At 34.6% G+C, this 23,557-nt stretch overlaps 1 protein-coding gene across 1 annotated transcript; it reads right to left on the bottom strand.

Annotated features, from left to right (window-relative positions):
* Positions 1-457: 457 nt before the first annotated feature.
* Positions 458-23,129, bottom strand: LOC129226522 (2-Hydroxyacid oxidase 1-like). The gene is made up of 8 exons (XM_054861131.1): positions 23,005-23,129; positions 22,026-22,177; positions 19,739-19,997; positions 14,946-15,094; positions 13,507-13,598; positions 10,462-10,623; positions 3,458-3,527; positions 458-564 (listed from the first exon to the last, which is right to left on the bottom strand). Exons 1-8 carry the CDS (start codon positions 23,127-23,129, stop codon positions 500-502), a joined length of 1,074 nt encoding a protein of 357 aa, XP_054717106.1. The 3' UTR covers positions 458-499.
* Positions 23,130-23,557: the final 428 nt, after the last annotated feature.

Below are 23,557 nucleotides of genomic sequence, written 5' to 3' on the forward strand. Positions count from 1 at the left end.
GCATTTTCTGCCATTGATCGTGACATGTTACAGCGAGTGAAATGAGAATTAAGCTTTAGTCTTGATATATGCCGTATGGCGAAAGATTCACAAATCGGGCATTTGTGAAACAAAAGTTGTACATTTTCTTTTTTCATTAAAGTAAACGTCCTTGCTGTTTGTGTAATATGTTTGTTTTTATATGCTTACCAAACAACAGAGGGAATTGTGACGCATCCTGTATAATCTGACTGTTTAGGTATTTTTAAAGTTCTGTTTGTAACTTACGTAATTTTCAATATTGCAAAAATTTAAAATAAGTAGTTAATTACATAATTGATATTTATTTTGAACAGAACTCTAACAGTAATTTATATTTATTTACAAATATTAGGTTTGCCATGCTGTGTTCGTACGTAAAGATTAGAAATGTATTTTGTTTTTTTCAAACAAAACTCGTTTCGGGTTTTCAGTGACATCTTTTTACATTGAAAAAATCCATCTACTTCAAAGAAAGAGCTCATATTTTTGAAGAGTGAACATTCTTTAACATATGTGGGCCGATATCTTTGATAGAAGAGCACCCTGAAAGGAAAAAAAATAATTAAAAATAAAACACACACACAAGAAAATCTGTAGTGAATTTAAAAAAAAAAAAAGTTTTTATTTTACGAAAATTTCAACTGCAACGATACCAAATGCATTAAACTGCCTATTCTTTCTTTTCGAAACATCATCTCAACTTGAACGAGTCGAACGTTTTCAAAGTTTTCTGTAGAAATATTTTCTTTAGTTTTAGCCGGAATAAACAAGCTTTTCTTTAAAGAAATTAAAATCATTTTCACGTAGTGGAAGAATAATTGTGTAACTAATAAAGAAATAATAAAATAAAAAATATAACTATGAATAACTAAATCACTTAAAATAACTTAGTTTTTCTCGAATTCCCTCATTGTTACAGCACAAAAATAATTTTATACGCTGTGAAAATAGCACTCCTAATTATTTTCGGAAAATCCTTCATTGAAACTCTTTATTATTGATTCGAGTATATCTAAAAAACTTTTGTAACGTCACTTTGGTCCAAAGATTTATGCCTTTTGAACATAAATCGTTTTACTTTGGCCGAATTGGACGCGAGCAAACAAAAATGCAGGTTAAAAGATAACTTTTAATATGAAACTTGCATATCCATGTTGCTGAGTTAAAAGGAGCACTCTGTTCAGAATAGGCAAATTTCCAAAAAGAGAAGATACGAAGCAGCATGCTTGAACCTGGTACCATGATAGTGGGGTTGATTCCATCAGTCAAAAGTACTACTTTTAGTCGCTGAATTTGTTAGAATGAAGAAAAAAAAAAAAAAAAAAAAAAAAAAAACATGGAGCGGCAAAAAAACTTTTATTTTCAAAACCTTAAATTGATATATTTTTTAAATGTTCGATTTTTCAAATAAGGCGTGGTCTTTAGACGTCGCAAGTGATGAACTTTGGCACGCTACTCCACTTTCGGGCTAAATGCTTACGCTTGCTGTCTACCGCGCTTCCAGATCATGATAATTTAGAAGCGAATGGAATATTGCGCTGTACGCTTACGCACATCGTTGGCAGTACATGTGAGAAGCGAATTGAGTATTGCGCTCTGCGCTAATGGCATCAGTGAATGGCATTTCATTACTTGTGATGTCAGGTGCAGAACCGTAAAAAATGAAATTGAATCTGCGCAAGAATTAAAATAATTGTTGGAAAATAGTAAACTTGGTCAAATTATTTTAAATATGTTCAAATCCTATGTTTTTAAGCATGCTCTCTTTTCCAGAAAAAAAAAAAAACTTTTAAAATTTCGGAAACGACCCCACTAGTGTATTTGCACAATTCATATTAAGTGGCAAATTAACCTGAACACAAAGGAGATTGGTTCAGTTTTAGTGCTTTAGAATTTCAAATGTCTTTTTTGAGTGTACATAAACGAGTACATCTATGAGGGAGGTTAGCTTTTTTTAAGTAATACTTTTTTTATAAAGACAAAATTTTCACATAAAATATAACGAAACATATGTGGGAGTAGTATCTTGCCTTTAGTAATAACTTGACTATAAATAAGTTGCTAAATCTAGTGACACTTTCTCGTACAGCAATGCGCTAAACCTTTAGCAAGATATCTACACTTTATGACTAAAAGTATTTGTACACTTCCAAAAATTCACATTTTTTACGGATTTCTCGAGAAATAAGAGACCAATTGTAATTGTTTTCACATTAAAGGTATACTCCAGACGTCATTTTGCAATAAAAAAATAAGTCTACTATTCATTAAGGGGATCAGCAACAAATAATTAGTGTTCACTTTATAACTAGAATTCACTAGTTATAGGGTCAAGTTGTACTGTACACCTTCATAACTAGTGTTCACTAACTATATTCAGTATTGTCTTTGACTTTCCAGTTATGGTTACAGATTTTTTTGTCTTCCAAGTATTAAACGCTTCTTAAGGTATTAAGATACACTGTTAAAAATTTAGGAAGATTTTCTGGTAATTGTTAATGTAAAATGGCGGACTTAACGCATCGCTGATTTTTACGGCAATTTATACCGGAAAAATAAGCGATCCCAGCTCCAATTGGTTGCTGTGGCCTACCGAGGAAACCGTAAAATTTTACAGTAACATTTGATTTTTACGGTAATAGTTACTGGCAACATGGATGCCAGTAACAATTTCTGTAAATTTTCCGGAAAATTTTTAACGGTGTATGTAGTTACTCACTATTCATCTCATTGGCATTACTGATAATCAGCTCCCTAGGCTTTTCGCCTTTGTTATTTATAAAATTGTCTTCGCTTAACAAGTAAATTATCTGCGATTTATGCATTTATAAACGACGTCATTTTTCGAAACTTATTGTTTATAAATGTTTTAAGTAATTTGCAAGGTAGTATTTTTTGCGTATATATAAGCTCAAAACACTAAGAAAAAGCTATGCCGTCAATTGAAATATTCTCTACTTTCTGCCCAGTTCTCTGTGACGCGCATAGCGACTAAACCGTTTGGCCGATTTTCACGAAATTTGGCACAGAAATAGTTTGTAGCATGGGGATGTGCAACTCGAAGCGATTTTTCGAAAATTCGATTTTGTTCTTCCATTCCAATTTTAAAAACATTTTGCCCCGCAAATTACCATATAACGCGGACGAGTAAATTACGAAATTATCATAACGTGGAACCGTAACATGGGCGAGCAAATAGCCATAGCAATTTTGGCGAGAAATTCATCATCCATTATTTTTAAATGTACAGGCGAATCAAATGACTTTTTAATTTTCTACTACGGGAAAAGCCGGGCGGGACCACTAGTTGTAAATAAATGGAAAAAATATGGTATTTATTTTTAAAGAGTTATGTATAGCACGAAATCGTGCATTACAAGAGATATACTTCAAAACGCAAGTAGCTGAAGTTTCCGACAATCGAAATGGTTCTCACCTGCAAGATGCATTGTTCTGTCCAACTCAGTCTTCAGAATTTCTAGAATTCGTTTCACACCTTCTTGCCCCTGGGAAAATTAAAAAATGAATAGATATGCATGCATTTTACTTCCTTTTACAAAAAAGGAAGTAGTGTATTCGCGAAAAAATTTTCACTCAAAAATCAACCTTAATTTCCATTTTACTCACCCCCGAATGAATGCTGACTGTTGTTTTCTACTCGACCACACGTGGATAAGTGCCTAAGAACGTATAGACACGCGAAATATCCATTTTGACGATTTCCGAGTTAATTACAACGAGTTTTCTCGTTAATGTACGTATGTATGTGCGGATGTGCGTATTTATGTCGAATAACTCAAGAACAGTATATCCTAGAAAGTTGAAATTTGGTACGTAGACTCCTAGTGGGGTCTAGTTGTACACCTCCCCTTTTGGTTGCATTCGGATGTTTTTGAAGGGGTCTTTTGCCCCTTTTTGGGGGAAATCATTGTTAATTTTGATGTAAACTCAAGTGGTGTTATAATTTGGCGGACATTTGGCGATATATCGCCAGTATTTTGGTCGCCAAGTTTTGTCACCAACTTGGCGACAAATTTGGGGGAATTTTTTTTTTTTAAAATCTGGTTTCAATTTGGCCATTGTTATTGATACTTACAGTGTGAACTATTGAATCGCATTAAAAATGCCAATAATGGGGAAATGACAATAAATTGGAGTAAAAGGAAGTCATGTGATGCACACATCAGCTCGTTTTTTTACATGTTAAAGTATATGAAATTTCTCTCTCTCTCTCTCTATAAGTCTATAAATATTTCTCTTCATCTACCAATCTATCTCTAGCTATATATATCTCTAGCTCCATCACTTTTCTTTCGTTATCTGCGTGTTTATCTGTCTATCTACCTATGTAGCTGTCTATGTATCTGTCTGTCTATCCATCTATATGTGTTGCTAGCTGGCCGGCCACTTTGTTTAAAGGTCAGAGGAGTCTGACTGCGATGGGGATGTCCCAGGTTCGAATCCCGGCTCGGGCATGGATGTACTTCCTCTCTCCTGTCCTTGTCCTTTCTTTGTGTGAATGTGTAGTTATGCTGTGAATGCTTGCCAACCCTATAAACGGGTCCTTATGACAAGTCCTAGAAAGTTGAAATTTGGTACGTAGACTCCTAGTGGGGTCTAGTTGTGCGCCTCCCCTTTTGGTTGCATTCGGATGTTTTTAAAGGGGTCTTTTGCCCCTTTTGGGGGGAAATCATTGCTAATTTTGATGTAAACTCAAGTGGTGTTATAATTTGGCGGACATTTGGCGATATATCGCCAGTATTTTGGTCGCCAAGTTTTGTCACCAACTTGGCGACAAATTTTGGGCTTTGGTGTAAAGTCCGACTGCGTAAGTCGGACTTTACACCAAATTACGGTGCAGTTGGAAAAGTGAAGCAGCGAACCCAAAACGGCTAGTTTAACTGATGCTCAGCACTAAAGTGGATCAGATTCAAAACTCTTTCTGATTTAATTCATTCAAGAGCTTGGAATTTTCACATCAGATGAAGTTTGTTCGAAGTTTCTACGAGCATTTGGAGAGTTGTAGGAATCGTTTAAAGAAAACCCAAGTTCAAGACTCACCTTCAGCAAGCCTTGAACTGGGGTTAAATTGAATTTCTACGTATAGTGGCAATTAGATTAAATTATTGGCATTAACCTATCACAAGTCCAAAGAAGCGTCACGTGTCATAATATGAAAACTCAAGAACCTCAAATAGTGTTTTTGAGTTTTTAAATTATGAACCGCGTTTAACCAAATTTTATACTACAGCAATTCCAAAAAAAAAAAAAAAAAAAAATCTTAATCCCTTCGGGATTGAACCATAGTCGGGGCAAACCAAACCTGGCATAGCTGCAATACTGGGATTAGGATCCGTGCTGCCTTCACAACGCTGCCAGGCTAGGTTTGCAAAACTATAGTTTCTGATAATTTTAATATTAATTATCTCAGAGTTATAATTTAGGGACTTGATCCACATTAGTTCTGAATGACTCCCTGTACCTATCTCTCTATTTCTAAATAATTATCTTTATTTCTCTATCATTCTATCTATCTCTCTTCCTTTATTCATCTCCATATTCTCAATCTATTGCAATCTTTCTACTCGTATTTACAGAAAAATATACGTTGAGAGAGAAAATGTGAAAAAACAATAGTTGTTTACTATAAAAAGAGTAATATTTTTTTCATAGTGATGACAACACGAAATTGGACAGGTGCTATGTTAAAAAAATATCTAAAATTTCTCAAAGATCATATACCACTTCGGAACGAAATTGTTGTTGCATTTACGCGACCACTTAATATTACGTAATTGGAATATGCTAATCTAAAGTTTGAATTTATGTACTTTTTCTATGTAAAATGTAAACTTTGGCAAGCTATCTATTTCAAGTTTACTGTTTCCGCGTTTTGTGAATCCTTCCTAAGATGAAAGATTGCAATCTTCTTTGTGAATTTTACTTGTTGCATATGCAACTGAAATGTGCATGAAAGAGACTTGCTGTGCTTTAGTAGCTACAGAAATAAATTTATAAAAGTGTTGCTTCACACTCATACACTCCTGTTTGTGAAAATTGCAACACCACGAAGGACTTAAGCGAGTGAGCAGAAAATTGCAGGAAATGTAAAGTAGGGCATGATATGCAAATGATTAGAATTGCAGACCGGTAGCGCATGCGTATGCTGAGCAGCGCCCTCTGAACGGCGGATAGAGCCGAATATAAATAGACGGCTGTAGCTGTCAACAGCTACAGGTGTTTCATTGTGTGCTTCATCAATTCGGAGACGTCTGCTGCAGCGTGGGTTGCGCGAAAGGATTCCTTTATACAGGATTCTTCTCACGCATAACCATTGCCGCCTGCGGCTACAATGAGCCAAAGCGCATATGAGCTGGCGTGATTGATTGGCAGCAGGTCGTCTTTTCTGACGTATCCCGCTTCAATTTGTGGCACCATGATGGCCGAATTTCGTGTCCGGCTCTATGCCGTGCGAACGGCACATTCCGGAGTGCATTATCGAAAGCCACAGTGGACGAACACCCAGAGTTATGGTCTGGGGTGCCATAGCATATCATGGACGATCACAATTGCTACGAATTGTGGGCAATTTGAACAGTACCCGATCATAAACGAAGTTTTACAGCCTCAAGCTATTTCTTTGCTGCAAGGATTGCCAGGGGCTGTATTCCAGCAGAATAGTGCCCGTCCACATGTCGCCAGGACTGTCAAATCCTACCTTGATTTGCAGCAGGTACAGCTTCTTCCTTGGTCAGCATATTCCCCGGATATGTCACCGATTGAACGTGTGTGGGATTTCGTTGGGCGTTTCGCTTGTGATCGTCGTCCTGTTGCTTCGACGGACGAACTTTGGTTGCGCATACAAACAATATGGAATGCTCTTCTGCAGGCAGATATTCAAACTTTGTTTCACTCCATGCCGAGTCGTGTAGCAGCTCTTATTGTGGCGCGTGGTGGCCACACAAGATACTAATTTCTATCTCTTTTTATTGTTTGTTTGGTTTGAAAATGTACTCATTTATTTGTACCATTACCACTCAACTGCGTATTAAAACTTTATTCAACTATGATGCTTCCTTCATGATGTTGCAATTTTCACAAACAGGAGTGAAAACTGATACACTAGTGACTCAGCATCGCAGTAAACTGTTGCGCAATAACTATTCTTACAGAATTTAATAGGACTGCTTGGGGATCTCCCCGGTCATACACATTAGTAATGTGGCACTCGCAAACAGAAAGCAAATTCAGATTTATATACTGCGATATCTTTGATAATTTGGAAAATCCTATGTAATAAAAAATAAGAAAGCAAAAAATAAAAAAGACCGTCATTGTAATGCATCCAAGCAATATGATTTCCATCCATGCAATGTAATGTGCTAAGCGTGCAATGCAATGCAACCTATACATAATTCATTTTAGTGCCTTTTGTACGTGATATTGCCCGCAGTGGAGTTTTTATCATAAAAGAAGTTCCGAAAAATGACGAATGGAATTTACCTACGCTATTTCCTAATTCTTTAAACCGTTTACCCGCTTTAACCATTGGATAATCAAAAATGAGAAAATTCTTGCACAGTAGGTTTGTGTCAGAAAAAAGCAATAAAGTAAAAAATATGTAAGCGTCATTTAGTCTCAAAATGCACGAAATTTTAAGTAATATTGAATGAAATGAAATTGAGCGTTATCAATGGACATAATATTATAGCGGTCAGAAGAATCATAAGTATATTTTATGAAAACCTTGTTGATAAACATTTTTCTTCTCTCTAATATGCATCAAAACGGCTTCGTACACTAAGGAAATTTTGAGCAGTAATTCATTCTTTAAAAAAGAGTCAACGAGTCTTTAAATCATTATTAAAACAACTAGAAAATCGGCCGTCAAGGTATGGCGGGTGAAAATTGCTTCTACGTTTGAACGAAGCCATTGCCTGTTTGGTGATATTTTGATAGTTCAAATTGTCTCCAGTCTATTAACCCTAAACTCCAGTAGGTAGCATTCATTGTTGACCATTTTTTCGTTTCTTCATTCCCCTGAAATGACACAGTCTTACCAGTAAAACGGTTAAGTGACCGGATCGAGTGCAGCCTTGTCACAATGAAACCTTTCCCTGCATGTTAAACATTACCAAAACATATTCGGAACTCCAGCGCTCGAATACGCTACCTTGCGGTGATTTACAAAACTGCCGATGGAACTAAAACATTGCCACGTTTTAGTTCCATGTGTGTCTGTTGACGTAAACACAGGCAGTTTGTTCTGAGTATTTATTAACGCAATCGATGTGTCTTAGTTTGCTTTCAGCTACAGAAATTAATTCGTCCCCTAAGAGTATTCTCGAGCTTCTCAAAATAATGTTAGTTTTCCTTATTTCTTTCAAAAAAGTATTAAATGGTGGGCGCGTAAACAAGAAAATTCTGGATTAACAAAATTGGATAACGTTATACCAGGTAAAATTTTTTATTGTTTTGTATGAATTTGTAACAATATGAGTTTTTTTTAATCTTAAATTAATTTAACTAATCATATTTTACAGCAGCATTTAGTTGGAATGGACAGTATGCAAAATATTTTCTTGGATTTATTATCGTAGAACAAAATGAAAAATGTTTAACCTAGAAAGAATTTACTTTATTCCTTTTATTCTCAGCTGAAAGGTTTCGCCAAATTTGTTTAGGGTTATAATTTTGGTATTGTGCGAGCAAAGTAGCCTTGGCGAGATTTCGCGTTTTTAGTTAAACCATTTTTAATTTTTATCATGAGTGGAATAAAATGGTTGTAAGATTACAGAATTCGATAAGTGAAAAGAAATAATGGTCAATCAACTGAAAAGAAAACTACCACCATATATCCGTGAGAATTTTGTTGATGATTTGCATAACATGACACAATTAAATCGTAACTCAGAAATTAGAAAAATCGAAACAGAAAATTTTTAAATGAACCGATTCGGGAATTCGAGAGGAATAACTCAGCTACAAATGGAAAAAAAAAAAAAAAAAAAAAAAATAAGCGCTAGCCAAGCAAGGCAAAGAAGTATCATCTTCTTTCGATAATAATTTGTAATGTCATATTGAATTTTCTAGCATTAATTGTTGTTCTTGTCAGGCCACAATTATTATTTAGTTTTATCAAGAATTGATAAATATCGAATTCAACATCATGGAAATAGCTGCTTAGAACTACGAACTACGTAGTTTGCATTAATCTTTGACGTTTAGTAATGCTTCTTGAATTCTCATTTCTTTCTACGTGGGCCAGAATATCCACAAGACTTTGAAAATTAATTTAAAAAGAATAAAGCGAAAAAATCATACGTACGAACAAAAATCACAACACTTTTGGCATTTTCTTCGTTACCATGTGCGTTTGTTTTAGTTTTCAATTCCGCCATTAGACAGTGACTTCAGTGCCCCCTACAGTTCGTTGGAGTTGCGAATTTATCATGCCGTGGTCCGAGTTTCATTGTTGAAACGCGCGCGTTACTCGATCATCGGCTATTTTATATATACGAAAATAAGCTCCACTTTCATTACTAAATTCCTAACTGAAGCCTTTGAGGCACTTTTTCGAAATTAAGTGCTATGTTTATTTTTATTGTTGCTTAAGTACATAGTGTGATCTAAAAATAATCGAATTTTTCAGTGATAGAATAAAATAAAAGTGATGATACGTTTTAAAGCTAATATTTATTCAATATGGGATCCATTTACAACATTCCCAATAAAACATTTTGAACGGTTGACTAAGTGATTCATAGACGCTCGGTTTTGGCACCTAAATTCGGTTTTGGGAATAATCTTTAGCCCTTGTGTCACTCTGCTTGAATGGCGGGAACACTGTCGTAAAAAATCCTTTCAATTCAGTTTTCGGGAATTGGTGTCTTCGATCACCCTCTGTATTCCCGTGATCTCTCATCGTGTGACTATTTTCTGTTCCCAAAACTGGAAGCTGCAATAAAAGAAGCTTTTTACGATGGTGTTCCACCTGTTCAAGCAGTCAGGTGCTGAAGAACCTTCCCAAAACGGAATTTTGAAAGTCTATGAGTGGTTGACCATTCAAAACGTTAAATTGAGGTAAATGGATTTTGTTTTGAAAAAATATTAGCTCTAAAACAAATTAAAACGTTTATTTTTTTTTATCGCTGAATATTTCGAATTTTTTTTTTTGGTCACACTGGGTACACAATGTTTACGTTCGACGACCGATACAACCAACCGTTGGCCCGATACAACCAACCGTTAGGACCGGTTGGTTGATTACGTGACAGCAAATGATCACGTGCTTCAATCAACCAATCAGCAGCTTAAAACGGTAACCGGTAGATCATAGAACGCTGCGGTTAGTAACCGATTAGTCACCGGTCGACCGGTTGAGATCGTCGAACGCAACCAATATGGTCCGGAGGACTGGTTTAGTGAAAAAGAAATTACCGAATGTGCTAGTCCCCATAAAGCTGGTCTACCTATGAAGACAAAATTAGCTCCCAGAGCTAGAGCTTTGAAAATATCACTTCCCCAACGAACTCCACCGTCTACGTAGATTTCACAGCCGGATCCTTTAAGAGCAGCTACGATGTCGGGCAGAGCTTCCAGCTTGGAAAAAGAAGTAAACATCAAGTATGTCATTAAAAAAAATAGATATATTAGTTTCGACAAAAACCATATCAGCAAAAATCTAATCATTATATCTGAGGAAAAATTTATTTTTAGTCAATGCTATTAGCGTTCATCTCATTGGGAAGAGTTTTCTGCATTTAGTTACATGTAGGGTCGAGTTTATTGGATAAAGAAAGGTATCAACTTTTTTTTTCTGAAAAGTGTGGTGATAAAATATTGGCCCCCAAAATAATATCAGCAGTTATTCATTTTAAACAAATGAAATAAATACTGCAATAATAAAAGTTGCTTTTACTAAACTTTACCGTCTAGCGGTGTATACAGAATGTCCCCGTTTAATGTGCAAAACTATTTTCTAAACCATTTATCCGAGAAACATACTTCTAAATGCAAAAAATGGCCAATACAAGATGCAGAGACAAGATATAAAAGTTTGAAACGATAAAACTAACTTAGAGCGAAGATAAATCTAACCTTTTATATAGCCCCTGGATCCCTAAAGGTGCATTTAGGAAAAATCACAAGCATAAAAAGACAATTTTAACAATAAAAACATTTCACTTTAGCTCGACCAATATTCATCGAGATATGAAACGCTGCGTTTTGTGACTTATACCACATTACATCCTTTGTAGTAGCAAATAAAATTTCGCAAAAGGATGCAAAGGAGAAACCAGGACGAAAATCATAAGTTCAAAAACCACTATGTCACACATAGAAGCAGAAAGTAATGTACTTCTCACAAATTGAGTGCTAATATCTATACTGCCATGAGAAGGTAAAGGGCCGTATCTGCAAATTTGTTATTTATTTATTGCACTAGAAAATCGCCCATCAAAGTAGGATGGGTGAAAATTGCTTCTACATTTGAACGAAGTCATTTCATTGCCTGTTTAGTGATATTTTGATAGTTGACATTTTAATCAACTCTAACTCCAGTGGATGAACCTTAAATGTCAGTAGATAGCGTTCGTAGATGACCACTTTTTTAGTTTGTTCATTCCCCTGAAGACACAGTCTTACCAGTAAAACAGTTAAGTTACCGGATCAAGTTCAGCTTTGTCAAAATAAAGCATTTCCCTGAATTTCAAACATTACCATGTATATATATATATATATATATACAGAGTGTTCCGTTTTAATCTGCAAGACCTTTATTTTCACAACCGTTAGTCCTAGATGTATACTTCCAATTGCAAAAATGTTCAAAATCAGATGCAGATCTAAGATATTGAAAGTTTGAAGTAAACATAAAAATAAATCAAAAAATACAAAATTAAACTTTTTATACGGGCCCCAGGTCCCCTTACTTATATTTAGATAATTTTTTTCCATTGAAAAATCATTCCAACAGAAAAAGTTTGACATTAGTACGACTAATATTCACCGAACTATGAAACGCAGCGTTTTGTCACTTACACCACTTTACACTCGCTATCAATAACACTTTTTGGAGGAAAATATAGCAGTTTAACATGGGTTTAAAATTATACGTGTGCATATTAGTGTGATTTTTCAAACTGTTCGAGGTTTTCTAGTGTGCTTTTGCGTATCATGGCCTAACATTTACATTTATTTTTGATTAGCTATGAAAAATATAAATACCTTGTTTTTCTTACTATGACGATCTGTCATTCTTCTGAAAGAGCGATAAGTTCCAAACTCATCTTCTGCATGGTCCCTTAAATCTTCAAACTGGAATATCTCCTTGAGTTTTGCTCGTCAAGTTTTTTGTGTTAGTAACAGTTATTAATGGAGATTGTTTCTCTAAACATTAGTTAGGGGACCTAGGGCCCGTATAAAAAGTTAAATTTCTTATTTTTTGATTTATTTTTATTTTTGCTTCAAACTTTCAATATCTTAACTCTGCATCTGATTTTGAACATTTTTGCAATTAGAAGTATAAATCTAGGACTAACGGTTGCGAAAATGAAGATCTTGCAGGTTAAAACGGGACACCCTTTATGAATAAAATTATCATGCTATGGCGTGAGTTTCATTGTTTATGACGTCAGAGCATTAGTCGAACAGTGAATTTGCTAATGTGAGGATTTTTGTTATGTATTGTACTTGAGCTTAATTGAACAAGCTTGCTTGTTTGGTTCCCACTGATAATAAAACAAGGATTAAAAAAAATTAATTTGAATTTTGACACCTTGAATTCAAATTATGTTTTTCGCAATCACAAGTGTGTGTATGTAGGCGTGTGTGTTTGTGTGTGGGGGGTATGTGTGTTTGTGTGTAGGGGTATGTGTGTTTGTCTGTGTGCTGGCATAAGTGTGTGGGTAGTTGTGTATATGAATGTGTGTATGTGTGTGTGGGGGGGGGGTATGTGTAAGTGTGTGTAGGCATATGTGTTTGTGTCAGTGTGAAGGCATGAATGTGTGGGTAGTTGTGTGTATGTGTGTGTATGTGTGTGTGTGTGTGTGTGTGTAGTTGCGTATGTATGCGCGTGTGTGTAGGACATGGATGCAACCTGGAGACGGCTTTCGCTATAGGAGCATCATCGTGAGGAGCCGGTCGACGGTGACAGGGTGCGGAGGGTGGCGGTGGGAAAATAAAAAGATAGGACATCAAAACAGTCAAATGAGAACAATAAGCAATCGTGATTGCTCAAAAAAAAAAAAAAAAAAAAAAACGTGAAATTCCAACATTTTTCAAGTGTTAGTATTGAATCCAAAACACGTTTCTTCAAATATCTCGAAAACTCATTTCTGAAGATTACTGCCACTAATATTCCCACTGCAGTATACTCTCTAAGTTAGGATTTTGATTTCCTATCATTAAGAGTAAACTCGTTAGTTAAAGAATAAAATTCCTTATTAAAAAAAAATTAAGAATTATATATGAATTTCTTACTGCTGTGTCGATGCAATCCAGTTGTCTTCCTCCATGATTCGACACCCATATGGCAGAAACTCCATGCTTCACAGCTTCCACTGCATCATCCACTAATGGCAATTACCAACTCAAAATTAATAAAAACGGTTAATTTTCTATTTTCTTTTGTACAACGCAAATTAAAAAAGCTGCATTTGAAAAATGCATTATATTATAAAGTTGCACCCGGTATAGAAACCGAAAAAAAAAAGTTTATTGTTGAAAAAAATGTTTGTTTTACAGAATTTTCGCTTAAATTTGTTGGTATGGAAACCATAAAATGATTCCACTTATTTTGTTTAACCAATTTTAGAGGTCGTAGAAGATGCATCACTATGGTGTATGGTGTTTAGAATAGGCAAGTTTAAACCTAGGACCAGTCAAGAAAGTTTGTTTTAGGTCATATTTCTTCGAAGTGCATTGTATATAAAAAAAAAATATTGTTCCCGATAAACCGTAAGTAACAACAGAAAATGTAAGTACATCTTCAGCACGGAGCAATGGCTTGTGAACTGGAAGCGAAAACGGACCACTTCATTTTGTAACAGGTAGAATCATCCAGAATGTGCCGGCAGTCTAGCCTCGTGTTGTCGCGGATCCCACTTATTGCAACATTAAGTGACCGTCTTCGCTTCGAGTTCACGCGCTCTCTCTCCGTGGTCAAGCTTTACTGGAAACATTCAAATTGAGAACGGATAATGGAGTGAAAAAAATGCACTTGATTATCAGTGTAAAGATATGTAAGGTAATGAAAAGAAAAATGCATGTACGCACTTTTGAGGTTTTATGAAAGCATTGCTCAAAAAATGTACAAGTGATTTTCAATCGAAAATGCGAATAGAGAAAACTGTAGACAATGACGTAGTGTGACCTCAAAATGAAAGTCATTTTCACTCAGAGTTACAAAAATACATAAAAATATCTTATCAAATTTTAACAAACACTATACTTAACACTAATTTTACTGGTTAATGTAATTTATTAAATTCTCTTACTCACGAGTTAGTTAAATCAACTTTTCGAAAAGGTTGCCTCTCAACTAGTGGACTGACGTTTTTCTTTGTGTTCACAAGAGGCCACTTAGTTGAATAAACTTCTGATAAGCCGAATTAATTCGAAAAGTCGCGCCACAAAGCTGTTAAAACTGAACGATGTTGACTCAACGAGTTTACTCGTGTGTTAGAGCGAGCGCTTGGCAATGTCCAGATAATCGGAACCAACTAAAAGGTTGATTCAACTCATCTGGATGAGAGTGGTAGTGGCACATTTCTGTGGTGTGCCTGAGGAATCGACTGTCGTGTGAAGGATACCGGGCGATTCCTACACTTTTCTACCTGGTTACACATCCTGATAACCGTCCGTTCTAAATTTGATTCAACTGAGTTGCCTCGCGTAAAGGAGGCCAAATGGTGAGTTACCTGTAATGATTCCTTTTAAAATAAGGGGGAGCTTTGATATTCTTTTAATCCAGTCTACATCTTCCCATGAAATAGTGTCTAGAAACAGGTCCACGTTTTTTGCAGCAGCATTGCGTCCTTTCGGAACAGCATCGGCAATATTGGGTATGCTACGAAAAAGTATAAATAGTATTAAGTTCAGTAGCAAGACTGGCAACAATCCTTAATCTTTAACAATATTTTCAACGCAAAAGTGACTTTGTTTGTTACGCTTTCACTACTTAGGGGAAGCTGCTATACTCACGGACAAAATTTACTTTTTAATTTTTGCTGGTTTCTGTGAATGAATAATCGATCGGTAAAACTTTCTGGCAGACTCTACAACTTATCATCTAACTTGGCAATTTTTGTCAAGTGAAAATCTCAAAGCTTTCAACTGCTAAATTTTTTTTCTTTAAAATCACTATTTTTCCGTGGGTCCCCGTCCACGGAACCTCGTCTACCTCACGGACAGGAGCCTTTGTACCCATGGACGTATAAAAAATAATAAATAAATAGTCTGAGGAACTAAATTATACTCAATACATATTCATAAGTCATTTTATACTGAAATACTTCAAGCATGGATTAAAAATAACATTAAACAAAACAATCCAACAGAAATCAAACTTTGAAAACTAACCGAATACCTGAGGTTTTTCTCTTTTTTTTCCTTTAATTATTCTTAATTTTCAACATCAGTGAACTGTTTTAAAAAAAATATTGTTCTTACGAGAGCCTAATATGTTTTTAAACAAAACATTAACTAGATACATGAGTAATATGGCTCTCTATGCATCTATATAATGTCTTTAATGTGAGGGAAAAATGAAACCTTTAACAAATTCAACTCATTACAACAAACTCAGTTAAGATTACCCTAACAGAACCCCAGAAAAGTCGACTTCATATGAAAACAGCTAGGACTGATGGTCTGTAAATCCTACAACAGGTGGGGGTTTACTTCAACTCTTCAAGCCCTACTTCAAGTTCATCATCTTTGTTGAAAGTAAAATTTGGACGTTTATGACAAGATACCATTTTGAGGTACTTCACATCGTAAGAAGACTCAGGTGTGACCCAAGGACACTATTGCCTTTCGTGGGTACACACTGTTATGCGTCCTTGGGTACAAAGGTGCCATTTTGGTTTTACAAGCCAGTCACATCGACAGGACCACAGTTTCACGACATTAAAAATAAGAGACAACGTCTTCAAAACATAGGGACACACGATACCTACAAAAAAAAAAAAAAAAAAAAAAAAAAAAAAAAAAAAAACAATAAAATCCACGACGCAAAAAGAAAAAAGGTTTTTTTACTTAGATCCTACTAAAACCGAAAAATTGCGATAAAATTTTACATGTTCGTTTGATGGTGTTGAAACCTCCCGAGATACTGGAGAGGGCTGAGTTGAACCCCCCATCCGGTTTTTTGCTACAATATCCGAAATTTCCCGACAAACGTCCTTAGATACAACCGTCCGTGGGTACAGCAACTTCCCCTAACCACTCAACCGAGAACCATGAAATTTTTCCTTCACATTGTCAAAGGTGCGGAAGGAAACAAAGGATGCCTTTCATTTGGAAAAGAAATATTCCGAGATATTTATTTCAATTTTATGAAAATTCTAAATATCTCATCAAAAAAGATCACGTTTGTTCGGTGTTTGCAGCATGTTAAAACCCTTAAAAAGCTGCACAAGATAAATTTTACCCGAAAATTGAGGGACAGTTAGAGAGAGCATCCCCTAGTTCTCAATTTTTAGTTGTTTTCATATTTTAAAACGCGGCTTATCTTGAGTTCTAGGCTTCTATTGCGATGTGTTTTCGCCAAGATAGGTAGTAATATTTTCATATTTAACAAGAAGTTCTGTCTAGAACTAGATGAGCCTACTTTCCCGTATATCCATACTACTTTCTAGTACCTGATCAATATTCTCAAAAATAGCTAAAATCGCAAATTTTTTTCAAACATATTTTTAAAATACTTTAAGCTGATTTCTAGGAATAAAATATTCCCCACTATCTAAAAAATATTTTATGCGTAAAAAAAAAAAGCAGCAACTTTTAAACAAAGCAGCTAATACACTTTTTTCCATTAAAAAAAAATCTTTAACAGCTTTCAAAACGAGAAAATAATAATTAAAATTAATCAGCTCATTAAAATAAATACATCATATCAAAAAAAAATCGTTTCTTTTTCCCTGTTGCCAAAAAACATTTTTTTAAATGAATTAATGTACTTACCAAAAAAAAAAAAAAACAATAAATGTCAACTTAAAGAAATAATTTTCTTTGTCAAAAAAAAAAAAAAAAAAATCGTCTTTCGCATATCTTTATGTAGAAACATAAATGACTTCGAGTTTATTCGCCAAAAACTGAGTACCTAAATTGAAACTTTAGCGTAAAAATAAAAACAAGTCATATCAACAATAATTATTTCACAGTTAAAACCATAGCTGCGGAGTCGGAGCCAATCTCATTTTGAGATAAAGGAGTCGGAGTCGAATATTTAAGAATCGGAGTCAGTCATTTGTCCACCGTGTATAAATTTTTGCCAAAACTACGAAGTCAGAGTCAAAGTCGGGGAGTCGGAGTCCGATTAATTGTCGAGCACAGGAGTCGGAGTCAAGTGCCCCTAAATTCTCGGAGTCGAAGTCTGGAGTTTGGCGTCAAGAGTTATTTCCAACAAAATTTGTTTGAAGTAAATCCGCCTTCAAGTACGGAATCTACATTGAATTTCAGTTTCCCCGTAGGCACTATTGTTAAGGGATTTGAACTGTTCAAAATTGAACGGAAAATTGTTCAAATCAAAAAGATAGTTTATACACAAGTTTTTCATCAAAATCTTTTTCCTACAAAGCTTGTTTGAAGCAAATTCGCCTCACAGTTCGGAATTGCCTTGAATTTCCCCGTAGGCGCTAATGTTAAGTTTTTTGAACTGTTCAAAATTGAACAAAAAGTAGTTCAAATCAAAAAGTGAAATATGGGAATGAGGTGTCCTCGCCGAGATCGTTCGAACAAACAAAAGTTTGTTCGAATCGGACTATTCATTCAAAAGTTATTAGGGGGGAACAGACAGACAGACCGACAGACATTTTTCCCCATCTCAATACCCTACTTTCCAATTTTTAATTTTTCAAAATTTATTCAATTATTTTATTTATTTTTGACTTTTTTTTGTTTTTCACGATATTTTTAAGATGCATTAAGCCTTCTTTCATGCTTTTTTCTTCTTTTTCTGACTTTTACTGGGAAAGTAGGCTAAAAATGCGGCTTACCTTGATTTTTTAACGATTTACATTGTGAGTGTGCGTGTTTTCGCTAAGACACGTTGTCATTTTGTCGCCAAAAGGATGCATTTTGCAGAAAACAAATGCTGATGTACTTATAGCATTTAATCCAAGAGTCTTTTACAAACTGTCCGGCATTCCCTGACGTCCAAAACTAACCTGGCGTCAGATGGCTGTACAAGAAAGAAATGCCGTTGGCTGGCGAAGCTGGGGGAAGTGCTAGGGAGGCGGCATTAAACCGGTAGGGATGTATGGATGTAATGCCACGCTAGCGGCCTCATGCGCCACTATGCGTTAAGAGAATCAAGTCAAGTTTACGAACTGTTTTGAACCTTTAATCTCGAAAAAAATCAATGCATTACAATGCGTGTAAACATTTTATTGCATTCAAAAGGACTTTTAGGAGGGATTAGGAGAAATTTAATTTTATTCTAATTCTAGTGAGCATTTTATTTAAATTCTTTATTCCCACGCGGGAGGAATTTTTTTTTTGTTCAACTTGCAATGCATATTTTAATTAAATTATTGTTTCTGCGATGTTAGTCTTTCCTTTTGTTCTGATTGTAATGCGTGTTTTAATAAAAAAAATCTTCAAAGGAGACGGAATTTATATTTGTTTGGCTTGTAATGATTGTTTTAATTAGATTATCTTTCCTATTAAAGTTTGAAGCAAACAATTCACGTTTTTTTCTAATTGTAATGCGTAATTTTTTCAAATATTTTTTGTCAATGATGGAGATTTGATTTACATTTTACTCTAATTGTAATGTGCATTTTATTTGCATTATTTTTGTTCGAGGTTGGGTGGAATTTCATTTTGCACAAACTGGAAAGATTGCTTGAACAAAATTATTTTTCCTTTGGGGAAGAGGGTTTTTGTTTTTTTTGTTTTTCGAGTTCTAATGCACATTTCACTTTAACTTATGTTTTTAATGTTACCTAATTCTTTAATTTTTCAAAGTATGTGTGTATGTGGCTGCGTGATGTCTAAAAGTTCTCGTAGTACTCAGAACCTTGAAATTTATAACAAAATTATTTTAGATTCACAGTTTGAGCAATCGGAACCAATAATTTAGGGTTCGAGTTAGTTATTTAAAAATTAATCTTTCAATGGAATTTTCACAATAATTTCCTAAAGGGGCGGGCTGACACCATTTTTGGACACCTTAACATATAATTTGACAGAGCTTTTTTTTCAGAACGAAAAAAATACGTCTGGAATGCTTAGTAAGAACAGAAGTTATAGCAAACACCCTAAGGGGTATATGCAATACTCATCTAAATTCTTCACTCATTAGCTTCTTAGCAGACGATTTATCTCTTCCCGGACTAAATAAGGTTATTATGCAATCTTCAAAGGTTCGCGAGAAGAATCGAGCAAGGGACGGTCCCCTCCCCTCGTGTATTAAATTGAAAATTAACTGAACAACCTTTTTACAATTAAATATAACTTTATTAATTGAAGAAAATATTTATATTACCTTAGGTGAGGTGGCAACACCAGATTTGTCCTCCACAGCTTCAACTGCAAACCTGTTACTGGCGTATCTACTGTGAGAACTAATGCCTTGTACCCACACTTTTCGGCTCTGTAGATCATTTCTGCACTGTACCTTCGTTCTTTCAGTAGATAAACTTGCATGAAAAGGGGAGTGTTGCGTACTTGATGTTTTGCAATGTCTTCTAAAGATGTAGTGGATACAGTACTTAATGTGTAAATAGTATCCATTTCAGATGCAGCTGTTTTTAAAATAAAACAATGCAGTAAATGTTGTTATAAGAAATTATTTGAAATGTATATTTCATATTAGTTTCTATTTTGATTTCAAAGTCAATACGGTAAAGTAAAATGTATATTTAACACATGCACTATTGCATATGCATTTTGTTACATTATGTATATGGGTCATTCTCCAGAAAACGTAACTTTTGAACGCAACTATTTTTCAGTCTCGAAACCTTTTTTTTTTCATTCTTACATGAAAGTGTTACCTACTAAAAGTAACCATAAACAATGTCTCAGCTAAGCTCCTATTATTTTACTGATAAAAAATAAAATAAAAATGCCTTTCTCACGCGGGGAAAAAAAAAGAAAAAACTTTTAATGCCAATTTAATGTCAAAGTAATAATTTTGTTAATTCTGCAAACAATCAGATACTTTAATAATTATTGGGAATACAATATTAAGCTCTCTTAGTTAAAGTACGGCTTAATTAGTAGTTTCAAATGTATGTTAGAAAATAGTATTAAGTAAATTTGAGGATATGCTGGCAATTTATAATTTTGGTAGAATGCCAACTATTAATGTATTTCCCCTCCATCATTTATTTTCACCTCAGAAATAATGACATTGATAAGGTTTATCACGGAGGTGAGATTCATGGAGTTGAGGAATTGTCCATTAATATAGGCCTAATAGATACATTATTTTGGGAAATTTTTTTTTCTTCGTTGCTACAATCTGCAAATGTTAAGCATATGAAAACATGTTCACTTCGTTTTTTACATTAATTTACATCCCTGAGATTCAAATTCACGGAGGTGAGAAGTCAGAATAACCACACTAAGTTTTTAAAGCAAAATCTGTCTTCTAGTTTTTCGACGAAAATCTTACAACTTCAACTATGGCTGAAAATAAACAAGGGGTCGCTCTTGTATCATGGAAAATAAAATTTGATGTCATTACTGCCACGCGTTAATGAGGAATGGCATTTTGTGTTTTGGTAACGGAGGTAAAAATTTAATGTGTGACATGACTCCTTGTCCTACTAAAACGAACTAAAACACAATATTAAAACATTAAATATACTTAAACAATTAGTATTTGAGATATTTTTGAAAGGAATAGTAAATAAATAAGAACATACTTTCAATTAAACAAGTTATTAAGCAACATAATCAGTCACAAAAGGTGTGTGACATGCCACGGAGGTGAGAATTCACATGTTGTGAACCAGAAATATACTAAATAAATATTATTATTAAAAAATTGTTGGCAGGTTTAAAACGATATATTTTTGATGAAATTAAAAATGATTGTTAAATGAATTGTTCCTTAACGTTTTTACTGTAAAAGGCGTGTGACAGAATAGTTACACTTTTTTGAAGAATGACCCATATCGTCGCCTCAGAGCAACAGTAAGATATCTAATCCCAGAAATAATAACTAAGATATCTTACTGTTGCTCTGAGACGACGATATTCTTCTTTACTAATAATAAAGCTGAAAGTCTCTCTGTCCGGAGGATGTCTGGATGTCTGTAGGATATGTGTAGGATGTCTGTAGGATGTCTGTGACGCGCATAGCGCCTAAACCATTCGGCCGATTTTCATGAAATTTGGCACAAAGTTAGTATGTAGCATGGGGGTGTGCACCTCGAAGCGATTTTTTGAAAATTCGATGTGGTTCTTTTTCTATTCCAATTTTAAGAAAAAAAACTATCATAAATTACGAAATTATCATAACGTGGAACCGTAACATGGGCACAAGCCAATTGGCGAGATACAAAATTATCATAACGTGGAACTGTAACGTCGGTACAAGCCAATTGGCGAGAAAATTCACCATACATTATTTGTAAATATACAAGCGAACCAAAAGACCTTTAATTTTTCTATTACGGGCGAAGCCGTGCGGGTGCCACTAGTATCTAATAAATCTCCAAGTGAAGAAAATAAAGCAAAATTCAAATTATGTCTAGCCACTTATTATGGCCTGTAATTTATGAGAATCACACGTTAAAATAATTTTGTTGAGAACATTTTACCTCTTGAAGCAGCAATCTCTCCATCGGGATGAGCAAGTCTTTGGTATGCTGAGGGAGCTATTCCGAACGGCAAAGCAACTTCATTTCCAAGGACGGTCACTCTGAGATCTCGTGTTGGAGTGTTTCTCAGCAACCGGGGAATTATTTTGAACCTAAAAAGTTATCAAATAGCAAATAATTTTACTAAACAATGAAACGTCAACACGATCTCTGTTTCTGTATTTCAAAACATAAATAATTGATTAAGTCGAAGCAGTGTGGAATAACGGATGAGAAAGTCTTTTTTAACTAATTGTGCTCAAAAATGCGAGAAAAGGCCTTCTACACACAAGGGCGAAAACGTTGCCTGTCAACTAGATGACAAGCGAATTTCGTTGTCTTCACACGAGCCAACTTAGTTGAATCAACTGTTCTTCTAATACGCCGAATTTATTCGATCAGCTGCTTTAAAATTTGCTCACTATAACTAGCTATGAACACTGCGGTTGTTTAAAATCATTACAACATCGAGCGCATCTCTTCAAATAACCACAACTAAAATTTTGTTTCAATAAGTTTAGCAGATAGACCGCTAGGGCTTCGTATGTTAGGGAAATTAATTTTGGATAAACCTATTTTTTTAATGTTAAATCCTTATGAAATAACTTTTAATATGCTCGAAAAATTCAGCGCATTGTATTTTTAGTGGAAAATCTTTTTGAAATAACTTTTGAATAGCTATATAACAATTCAATAAAATGCATTTTAAATGATGAATATTTTAAAAGGAACTTTTAACTGGCAAATAAATTTAGTAAATTTCAGTTTAAATGATAAATCTTTTTAAAATAACCTATAACCTGGCTGAAAAATGTAGTTAATTCTATTTTAAATGCAATTTTTTTAAGTACTTTTTATCCGACTGAAAAGTTAAGTGGATTATATTTTAAATGAAAAATCTTTTCAAAAGATCTTTTGTTCTAATTGAATGATTCATTACCTTGTGAAACTCAACAAATTTTCTCTTAAAGTTTCTTCTCTTTCAGCTCCCTGAGAGTAAAAGGCCCACGTTCTTTTGTCCATAAACTGCCTGGCGTAGTCTTCGTACTCTTTTAGACACAGCATGCTAAGTTTCTGAGAAAATAATACGGAATGTCATTAAAGAATATTTGGTTAAAATTTGTAGTAAACTCAAGAACAAAGAGCACGACTTAAATATGTTATTTGGAGAAATAAATATTTACTGACGAAAGATTTCGACGCTTACTATACGTTAAGCTTTTTGGTATTAGAGGAAAAATTAAAATTTTCAGATTTATAGTTAAGACTAATGTTGCATGACCTTTTTCTGCCTGAGGACCGTCCCTCATATGAAAATCATTATTCCGGCCCAAAACACATAGAAAAATTCAAATTATTTCATACTCTTCTAAATAACATTTGAAAATACGGAAAAAGAGAAAAAAATTGCACACCAATAATAGTCATCAGTGCTTGATGCTTATTTTATTAAATGCATGCTCTTCAGAAATTAATTTCTACAAATTTGGGAC

This window comes from Uloborus diversus, chromosome 7 (genome assembly GCF_026930045.1).
Source record: "Uloborus diversus isolate 005 chromosome 7, Udiv.v.3.1, whole genome shotgun sequence".
Lineage (NCBI taxonomy): Eukaryota > Metazoa > Arthropoda > Arachnida > Araneae > Uloboridae > Uloborus > Uloborus diversus.

Excerpts from the sequence above, each read along its gene's own strand:
- LOC129226522 (XM_054861131.1), bottom strand. The coding sequence starts at position 23,129 with ATGCTGTGTCTAAAAGAGTACGAAGACTACGCCAGGCAGTTTATGGAC. Across the intron at positions 22,178-23,004 it reads AATTTGTTGAGTTTCACAAG|GTTCAAAATAATTCCCCGGT; the intron begins GTAATGAATCAT and ends ATAACTTTTTAG. Across the intron at positions 13,599-14,945 it reads TTTAAAAGGAATCATTACAG|TGGATGATGCAGTGGAAGCT; the intron begins GTAACTCACCAT and ends AATTGCCATTAG.